At 36.4% G+C, this 10724-nt stretch overlaps 1 protein-coding gene across 4 annotated transcripts in view; it reads right to left on the bottom strand.

Annotated features, from left to right (window-relative positions):
• Positions 1-5588: 5588 nt before the first annotated feature.
• ZNF25 (zinc finger protein 25) overlaps positions 5589-10724 on the bottom strand; it is a 29980-nt gene continuing 24844 nt past the window's right edge. For all 4 annotated transcript variants that reach the window (XM_031460894.2, XM_031460897.2, XM_031460896.2 and 1 more), the window contains 2 exons: positions 9320-9383; positions 5589-8826 (listed from right to left, as the gene is read on the bottom strand). In XM_031460894.2, the coding sequence (XP_031316754.1) occupies positions 7776-8826; positions 9320-9383 (1115 nt within the window). In that variant the 3' untranslated portion in view covers positions 5589-7775. The remainder of the gene's footprint in view (positions 8827-9319; positions 9384-10724) is intronic.

Raw genomic sequence — 10724 nt, 5'->3', positions numbered from 1 at the left:
GTAGTGGGGGAATTCTTTCCAGAAACATTTTTAGGATATATGTTTTTTCGATTGTATTTGTATGTACTGTATTTTTTTCTTGTCTTTAATGCTTTTACTGCACATTTATCAACATTGCTCATTCCCTGTACCCCTCGAGTTTTTTCTCAAGTGTAACATCAGTGAGAACCTCCTTGACCACACACTATATGAACACCTCCTCCACCCACCCTCATCAATTCTCTAGCTTTCTTTCCTAGGTTTTCCTCCTAGAACTTATCACAATCCACCATATAACAAGTATCTTACATTTTTACCCCTATCATGTCTTCCCCAACTAGAATAAAACCTCCATGAGGGCATGGAGTTTTCTTTTGTTCACTGCTATAAACTCTATGCCAGGAATAGTGCCTAATACCTTGTAAGTGCTAAAAAGTTGTTGAATATATGACATATACCTTTATGTTTTTATTGTCATTGAAGAAAAGTACTCTGCTTAAGAGTGGACTGAAGTTAAAAAAATAGAAAAAAACTTATCTAGAGAAACAATCTGTCTAAGACTTATAGAAGTGTTCATATCAATAAGAAAAAGGGTAAAACAGAACAGAATTGATTAGAAAATATTAAACATATCATGGATAGAAATGGTATTTTTTCATGAAACACAAATGTTTCAGTTGGTATAAATATATTATTCATTTACTGATAGATATGTAAATATTATATAAGTATATATAATTACATTATTGAATATAGCATATAGTCACATGTAATATATTCCCACATGTATCCAAAAGTTCACCACTTCATTCTTCAACTATTTGCTGGAATGTCATTTTTCAGTGAGACTTTCCCTGACTACCCTTTTAAAATTGAATGCCCTCTTTATAATTCCCTTCTGTCTTTTTAAAAATAGCTCTGGCCACCTCATCTACTGTGTATTTTACTTTTTGGTATTTCTTAGTCTGTTCTCCCCTCAGCCCCTGCCCACCACTATAATACAATCATCAATAGGGTAGAGATGTTTTTATTCACTACTATTTCCTCAGTGCCTAAAATAGTTTCTGATGAATGGTAGGTACTCAATAAAAATCTTCAAATTAATTAATTTAAGTGTTTGTGGATGTGTTGGGTCATGAAGTATAATAAATTATTTCTTATGGTGAGTTAGGAGTTTTGAAAAGAATGTTTAAAACACTCTATAAGGAAATTCTTACTCATTTGCAAAAGACATGAGCAAAAATTATATTTCACTATAATACTGATATGTATCATCTTACTATATTTCACATAGTGAAATTATGTTTCATGATTTAAGTAATGAAAAATTGGAAAGTAAATGTTCAACTGAAAATATTGTAGTTTTATAGTTTTATAAGGTAGAGTATTATACAATGGAAAAATAATCAACTTAAGCTACACAGATCAACATGGGTTAATCTCAAAACTACAGAATTGAAGAAACATAGCAAGTTTTAGAAGAGCATACATGTTACCAAAATTGATAAAAAAAATTGCAAAGCAAAACATATGTATACTATTTATAGATAAAAACATATAGAGTAAAAGTATAAATAAATAGAGAAGACTGATAAAACACCAGATTTAGAATAGTTGTTGAGGCTGGAAAAAGCTAGAGGTCAGAGAATGATTTTGCAAAGACACGCATGGGCTGAGGTTTTTATAAATTTTTCCTTGTTAACAAGGGGAGGTCATCGTGTTACTCTCTATTCTTTTCTGTTTGTATGAAATATTGTATTTTTAAAGTAACCAGTCTTCCTGTACCCTAAAAGGGTCTGTAGCTTAGAACCTTACACCTCCCCTGGCCCTAGTGCCTCCTGGGAATTGGACTGGTGGCACCGAGGATAGCAGTCATGAAGATTTCTAGAAATGGTGGTTCTCTAGCTCAATGTGCCCAGACATTTTGCTCCTAGAAGAGGCAGGGATGGCCTGAGGTACTAGGATCTCCCACCACTTCTGGTTGCTCTCATTCTCTGTTCTGGGGAAATTTTGGCCAAACTTAAGCTCCCATAAGGAGAATTCTAGGATGAAACAAACAGGCGAGCACTCTCTGAAAAGCTGAGGCCAGTCTTGTGACAAACATGTGAGATGGGAAGGTAACAACCTTGCAAGGACCGCCCCCACAGTGTGACAAGAGGCTGAGGGGAAGGGGCAGAATCTCAGGCCACGGGGATGATGAGATAAAGGCACGAGCTGTTGCTTATGATGTTGGAACCTCTGAATTTTTGTCTATGATTAGGGAGTAAATATTCTGTCAAAGAACTGCTTTAACAGAATTTTTTTTTTTTTAGCTATTTAGCTTCCTGCATATAAATTTACTCATTCAGAAAGCTGTGCTAAGATACAGGATTTATAGGTGAGGACAAATGGGAAATCACAGATACAGTGGGAACAATGAATCTTATTTTTCTATTTTTTAGGTAAACTGAGTAGTTAGCAGCTAAGAGAGATCAGTCTGGAAAGTCTGTCTTTAGGCAAGCTAGGCAGGACATCCAAGAATATGAGTTAGTTTTGATGGAAACTCTGAAAAAACTTGAGAGTTTAACAACTGAGTACATGCAACAGGTTGTCTCTGTATAATACATGTGAGTGAGTGTCCTTTGATTAGAAATTCCATTAGACCAGATCTATAGCATTTCCCTCATTAGAATTTCTCAGTTTTCCTCATTTTGGTCAAACCAGTTTTCACCATGAAGCCTTTAGTCTCTTTAACACAGAAGCATAGTTTAATGTCGGCTGATGTTACTGGCTGTGTAACATTTAAGCATCTGGAAACCGGCCACGTGTTCTCTTTTCTGTGCAATATTCAACATCCATTTTATTTCTTAGTATTGCTCTAGCAAGTGAATTTTAGTTTGCAGGGCCTGTACAATTTAAGCTGTTTTGTTATTTGTTCCAAGGTCAGAAATAATGGATCCCACATTCTGGTAGTTTTAGCCATGGTTTTATTCTTGTAGCTTTCATTTATAAATAAGAATACAAATATAGGAAATTGTCCTTTTTCATGTGATTTGAAGTCTGACACTGATTAGTGTCTCTTTCAACATATTGAATCTCATTATATAAATAGAGATGTTTCTGATAACTTCACTTTTAGAAATGCAGTTTTCACCTCTTGGGCATATCACTGTGTACATGACATTAGATATCTGATAATCTCAATTTGGAGTCTCACACGTGAGGGGAAAATTCAAACCAAGTCTCAGATCGTTCAGTAACAATTTTATGAGAACTTATAGGGATTTTAAGGTATAATCTCATGGTCTTTATCATTAGGAATAGTTGTAGAACTTTAGGCTAGGAAATATTAAACTTTTTTCAAAGCATAGTATATTAATAATTTTTTTAAATTTTTAGTATGTTTTATGATGTTTTGATCTTAAAAAGCTTGCTGGCCAGGGAGAGACTGCCTATCCCACTGCTAGCCAATTCTTAGAGATAGCAAAGGGCTAGAGACAGTCTTGGAGCATGTCTTTCAAATGCAAACCAACCAGTTCCAGCCCCAGCCACCTCCTTAACTAACTCTCGCACCAACCTAATATTTCCCCTGCCCTATATCAGCTGAGGCCTTGCACCTCTCAGCTACACACACCTTTACAGCCCAGAGCTATAATGAAAGAGGGTCCCAAGCCACATATAAACTTTACAGGTAAGGCAAGATCTGGTCACCTGTTGAATCTCTTGGGTAAAATCTTTATTGTTAAAAAAATAAATATATGGATAATCTTCCCCTGCCGTTGGGGTTTATTCTTTGCTATACTAAGTTTCAAGTTCTGGATATAGTTAGGGTGACACCATGCAGTATGAGATAGTCTAATTTAGCCAAGATTGCTTATCTGTCATGGGGACAGATTGTTGTTTTTGGATAAGTCTTTTTTAGAAATCAGATTAAACAACTGTCATTTTAGTATTATTGGTGGCAAAACTTCTAAGGGCTACTTATGCTGCACAACTATTAATGTGAAGGAGGCTAACTATTCAACACCTGAAGCAAAAGCTTGATTTATGCTTTTGTTTCTGTTATCTATTACTGTGTAACAGAACACCTAAAACTTAACAGCTTAAAACAACAATTTATTGTTTCCTTGTAGATAGAGTGAGTGGGTAGTTTTTCTGCTCCACTTGGCCTTAGCTTGGAGCCTCTCATTCAGCTAGCATTTAGCCGATGGGACTAGGCTGGAAGGTCTAAAACACCTTCACTCACATGTCTTGACATTGTGGGGTTTCACCCCCCCATAGTTTGAGTCTTTTCACAGCTTGATGATCTCAGACTAGTTGAACTTTTTTTTGTATGATGATTTGCTCCAAGAAGGAAAATGGAAGCTATCACACTTCCTAAAGGGTAGGAAGGCCTGGAACTTCTGCCACATGCTGATTTGCCAGAACAAGTCACAAGGCCAGTCCAGATACCAGAGGATGGGAAAATGAATCTGCATCTTATGAATAGCATGTGGGAAGGAATGGATATTGTCCATCTTTGACCATCAGATTAACCAAAGGAGGCCCATAGTTGTAAATCAAAGAAAGTAAGAAATGATACAAGGTTTTGGGAAATGGCGTATTCAGGGATTGGTGGACTTTGCAAAGCAGGAGTGTTGAGGCACTGACTGCCTGTCTTTCAGGTTGTAAAAGTGTAGTCACTGGAGTGAGGCTGTAGCTAACTGACTGACTTGCTGACTTTCCAGAGCATGGTCAGAGAGAAAGCTGCTGTTCATTGACTTTCAGAAATAGGGAGCTGTCGCAGATTGGCTGATCTTCATAAGCATGTGTACTGATGAGACATTTCCTCCAATTAATTGGTATCAATTCTGATCAACTGTCTCTGATTCAGCAGGTTTGGTGGTTACTAATTCATGGTTTGAGGCTATGGCCAAGAAACAGTATCCAGGCTCTCCTGAATTTGGAGACTAGAAACACTTTATTCTTATCAGAGGATTATTTTTTTAAAAGTATTTTCATTAGTACAGGCTTTACCCTTAATAGCAGATTTGCTACAGCTATTGAACTGTCCCCAGAAAGTACTAATTTTTATTTTTGATTGAGAAGCCAAGGAAGGATTGAGAAGTCCAATGTATTTGCTTTCACAACATGCTGAAATAAAGAACTATAAAGGGATTAAGATTCCTCTTAAACCTCCATCAAGATAGTATGCTCACGTCAGAACTGAATAGAATACTGGTATCAATATTTACCGTGGCATATTCAGAAGTTATATAAATATAAAGTATATTTAAGATATATGCAATCACTAAATATCATAATAGGTGCTCATTAGTTTTAAATATCAGACAAATCAGAAGAAGGCATGACTAGAAAGTTGAACAGCATGAAAGTCATCTTCATTGGGAAGGGGAAATGAGACGGCATGATGATATGAAGAGTGGGCAATAAAGTAATTTTACTAGTAATGTAGTAATACTAGTAATAGTAATGTAGCTGGTGGAGGTGGGTACTATAAGTTTTGTCATTGCATTGCACTAATTAAGTATGACGTAAAGATGTATTTTACCTTGAGATAGTAAGAAAATTACAAAATGATACAGGAAAAATTGGCCACTGACTTGGAAGAAAATATAGGACTACTGTGGTTAGTGATCAATTAACAATTTAATTTAGACAATGTTTACTTCATACATTTACTGCTATATTTCATCAGGAAATTTGCTTTGATATGACAGAAGGTAAAACACATTTCTTTGGAAAAAAATTCTAATGCTTATGTTTGTATCCTATAAATATAATGCATATAATAAATATATTGCAAAAATACACCCACCCACAAATTGCTATTTGCATCATTTCTAAACAAATACCATACATAAAAGTATCTTGACATTGGTTGTGATGTTTTCAGTTCTGAGAAAAACTTGTAAAGCCCCAGAGAGTAACTAAGTTACGCTCTGTGGGCCGTACGGTTTTCTCTGAGGGCTACTGGGCTCTGCTATTGTAATGTGACAGGCAAAACAGAAAAAAATGGGTTTTTTTTTTTTTTGGTGTTCTAATAAAACTTGTATTTATGGATAAATTTGAAAAATCATAGAATTTTCACATGTCACAAGATACAGTTTAAGTTTTTTTTAACCATTTAGAAATGTAAAACCATTCTTAGCTTGCAGTGGGCCAGATCTGAATCACTTGTGGGAAAACGTACAACCAAACCAAACCAAGGCACCACAGCAATGAAGTGGGGGAATGAATGTTGGCAGCCAACCTTTTATTTTTTGCAGCATAATTCAAGGAGTACAAATGAAAATAACGATACTGTCTAACAGATAGCTCTTCTTGTGTCTCAGACACTATTCTAAGTGCTTTAAGAGAGTTAACTCATTTACACCTCAAAGCAATCTTAACATATTATTACTATCACTTCTCGTTTATAGAAAAGGAAACTGAGGCACAGAGAGGTAAGTGGAATGCCTCATGCTAGAAACTGAGCCTACGCAGGAGTCCAGAGTCCACACTCCTAACTTCCATGTCATGTTGCTACTTAAGAAGAAAAAAGTAGTGAAGACCATTTAGGACTCTCATATAAAATACAAATGCAGGTAACACTGCACCTTGCTAAAACGTTGACATTAAGACAGATAATTTCTTTACATAGCATTATTTTTTCTTAATTGTGTAGTGTTTTCAGCGGTTTTAAAAAATAAACTCAGGTCTATCCTATAAATAAATGTATCCCTAATGTAAAATTTAGCTGACCATGAGACAGCTGAAAATGTTACAAAACATCTTTAGCTTTTTCTGAAGGATTAGTTCAGTAATGTCTACATCCATTTAAAACTGTCAGGAAATAAGAGAAAAAGATACATCATAATTTTAAAAGAATGTAACACTTAAATACACATTATATTAACAACAGGAGTCACTGCTGAGACTAACGAGAGATATCTTCATATACACAAAAGTTACTGAACTAAGGTTACGTACTTCCCTAGGTACGATTATGGATGGGTTCACATGCACAACACCCACAATTTGTGTCCTGTGGCACACTGACATTCACACAGAAGTCCTGCATATTAAAGGACTCTTCACGTGTGTTTAGTGATGTCACCTAGTTATTCAATTTATTTGTACTTTTTAAAAAGCTTTATATATTTAGACATTTGCAGGTTTCTTTAAAAGAAAAACCACCACCTTGTAATCACATCTCTGCACCATGACTTCTACTACAAATGTTTCCCTCAGTACAGATTCTCTTAGAATGTTTGTTAAAAAGCTTTCACATATTTAAAATATCTAGAAAGATTCTGTACTTTGTATCAGCAATCTAACATTCACCAAAACATTTCTTGATAAAGCCTTCCATGTATGTTGCAATCTTTGTGATTATCCCCTCTGAGGGTTCTAGTATGAGTCCATCTGACATAAAAAGATTTCTGAATGCTCATGATACTGACAGGAATTTATCACTCCTGTGAGCTACTGGATGTTTAAATGATGGCCACCCTGATAGGAAATTTCCTGACATACATTTTACTTACAGGATTTCTCTTTTGTGTGATTTCTGTGTTGTACAATAAAGTATGACTTCTGAAAGAAAGGTTTCCCTCATGTTTTGCTATTTGTAGTGTTTCTGCCGTCTGTGTTGTCTGATATTTAGTAAAGTCTGATGTATAGGTAACATTTCCTAACATTTATAGAATTTCCCTCTGTGAAGAAACATTGTGGCTGAAATTTTCCTGTATTGATATTCCATAAGATGCCTTATGTAATTATCTGATTATTCTCAAGAACGAATTCAGACAGAATTTCCCAATTTATACTATTCATTAGCTTTCCCCTTCTGTGTGTGTCTTCTGATGTGCAGTGAGTTTTGATTTCTGGATAAAAGTTTTCCTGCACTCCTGACATTCATAGGGTTTCTCTCCTGTGTGTTTTCTCTGATGTATGATAAAATGTGACTTCTGAGAGAAGGATTTCCCACAGTCCTTACATTCGTAGGGTTTCTCTCCTGTGTGAGTCCTCTGATGTAATCTGAGGACTGAATTCACAGAGAAAGATTTCCCACATTCGCTACATTCATAGGGCTTCTCCCCTGTGTGCTTTCTCTGATGTTTAGTGAGGTCTGATTTATAGTAGAAGTTTTTTCCACATTTGCTACATTCAAAGGGTTTCTCCCCTGTGTGAGTTCGCTGATGTACTGTTAGGGCTGACTTCTGGTAGAAGCATTTCCCACATTCCTTACATTCATAGGGTTTTTCTCCCGTGTGGGTTCTCTGATGAGTTTTGAGGTGAGAATTTCTAGAGAAGAATTTCCCACACTCCTTACATTTATAGGGTTTCTCCCCTGTATGTGTTCTCTGATGTACTGTGAGGTGTGACTTCTGGGAAAAGGATTTCCTACATTCCTTACATTCATAGGGTTTCTCCCCTGTGTGTGTTTTCTGATGCACCATGAGGTATGCCTTAACATAGAAGAACTTCCCACATTCAGTACATTCATAGGGTTTCTCTCCTGTGTGTGTTTTCTGATGTTCCATGAGGTGTGGCTTCTGGTAGAAGGACTTCTCACACTGATTACATTCATACGGTTTCTCCCCTGCATGGGTTCTCAGATGTCTACTGAGAGATGACAGGTGGTAGAAAGTTTTCTTACATTCTTTACATTCATAGGTTTTCTCTCTGGTTTGAGTTTTCTGTTGCCTCGTGAGGTCTCCATTCCTAGGGGCAGATTTGCCACATTCGCTGGGTTTGTCCTTTGAGTGAGTGTGCTGATGTACTATGAGAGCAGACTTCTGGCAGAAGGACTTTTCACATTCATTACATTTATAGGCTTTCTCTGTGGTATCAGTTTTCTGATGTTTTGTGAGTTCTCCATTCCTAGAGAGAAATTGCCATATTCATTAATGTATAAAGATTTTTTTTTTTTTGGTCTGCTGTATTTTTCAAGTAACTCTGAGAACTGATTTCTAGAGATTTTTCCCCCAGTGTTCATTAGATTCATAGGGTTTCTCCACTGTGAATATTCTATGTTGACATACATTCTGGTTTAACATTTGGTAGAAGGAACTTCACTTGCATTATATTCACAAGATCTCTCAACTGCCTCAGCTGCTCCCCTCTGTGTGATAAAGCCTCCCTCATTGTGTAAATCAGAAGAATCAAAAATTGTTTCAAAGTTTGATCCTGGTCCTGAATTATGAATAAAGTCTCCATTATGAGAAAGGGTAAACATGTGGATTATGTTCTTTGGAATGTGTTTCAGTGTCAGTTTTCTCGTATTTAGTGTTAACTAGTACTCCCCAACTTGTGACCCCCATCAGGACCCTTTCTTACAAAGCTTCTAATCTCAAAATTGAATTCTTGAACTTGCCTTGTATTTTCAGCTTGGCTTTCCTGATTTCTTGGTCCTTGATCATGAATATTCCATAGGTCTTCTACAAAAGAATCACAATTTAATACAGTATACATTTTAACACATTATTATGGTCATAGGGTGGATTCTTAGGCTTCAGGCCAATATCCTCAAAGGAAGGAGTTCTCAAATGCAAACTTCCTCTATCACACTGGTTGAGAAAAAAAAACAAAACACACACTAATAACCGCTATAGCAGAGGGGAAGGGACCTGGTTATAAACCTAAGTACCTCTGAGACTACAAAATGACTTTGAAAACTTGGAGGAGAAAGTTAAGAAAAACAAACAAACAAAGAACAGGGAGCAGAGAACAAAAGGTATTCAAAGTGCTGCTGAACAGGAATGTGGGGCTCACAGAGAATGCTGTGACCCCATTAAGGACAATGAACAGTAAAGAGGGTGATAGGAAAAATCAGTAGACAACTGTGTTCACTGAAAATATCACAGGAAAGATTAAACTGGATGAAGAAGCCAAAGTATAGGTTTTTACCCACTCAAACCTAGTCTACTGTGTTGGGATACCTAGTCGTCAGTAGACAACAAACTACTTCATTCCCTCCTCACCCATTCCACAACAATCCAGATGTCAACACTAACGTGCCTTTCCCAGAACATCCACTTCCTCATGCTTAGAGGGCTAGTCCTGCAGCTTGGGCTCTCACTCTCCATCTAGCTGCCTTAATTTTCACTGGTTCAGAAGACCCAGAAACACATACATCCAAAAGGAAAGACTTTAAAAAAGCAGAGTGCAAGCCATTCTTACAAGAGAATGAATTCCCACTCGTTGCACCAGAGATTTTCAATGCTGACCACCAATTCCTCACCTCCAAAATGGTGTTACCTATGGCTCAACACTAGTCTTATTCTCCTTAAATATCTTAGCTCCCACATCTTTGCTTCAATTTACTACTTGATCTTTAAAGAGTAACTATTCAACATCATTCTAGAAACTTTACCCACCTTCATATTTATTCATCTTTAAATGCTTGAAAGAAAGTGAAAGATTATGAGCAGAGAATTTGGGTTAGAATTTCATGGCATTTGTGCGGAAAACATAAAAGTTATTTGATAGAGACATGTGCAAGGTTAACCTGGATACTCATGATAAAAGACCTTATGTAGGAAAGACACTTAAGAGAGCAGATGAGATGAAGATTAGCATGTGTTTGGAGGCCACAAGGCAGAATAAGATGCAGTAGGCAATAAAGGGCCAGACTAGTTCTTGACAGAAAATTAAGTGTATTTTGTATTAACTTTGAAATAATATAACTGAAGAAAGGCATAATGATTTGTAATCTGATTTCAGAGTTTAAAGACAGAACAGGAAATTAAAACTGGTGCTGAAAAAAACTAAGGCATTTT

The sequence above is a fragment of the Camelus dromedarius genome, chromosome 8, assembly GCF_036321535.1.
Source record: "Camelus dromedarius isolate mCamDro1 chromosome 8, mCamDro1.pat, whole genome shotgun sequence".
Taxonomy (NCBI): Eukaryota; Metazoa; Chordata; class Mammalia; order Artiodactyla; family Camelidae; genus Camelus; species Camelus dromedarius.
Note: the sequence above shows the minus strand (reverse complement) of the source record. Positions and strands in the feature narration are given on the sequence as shown.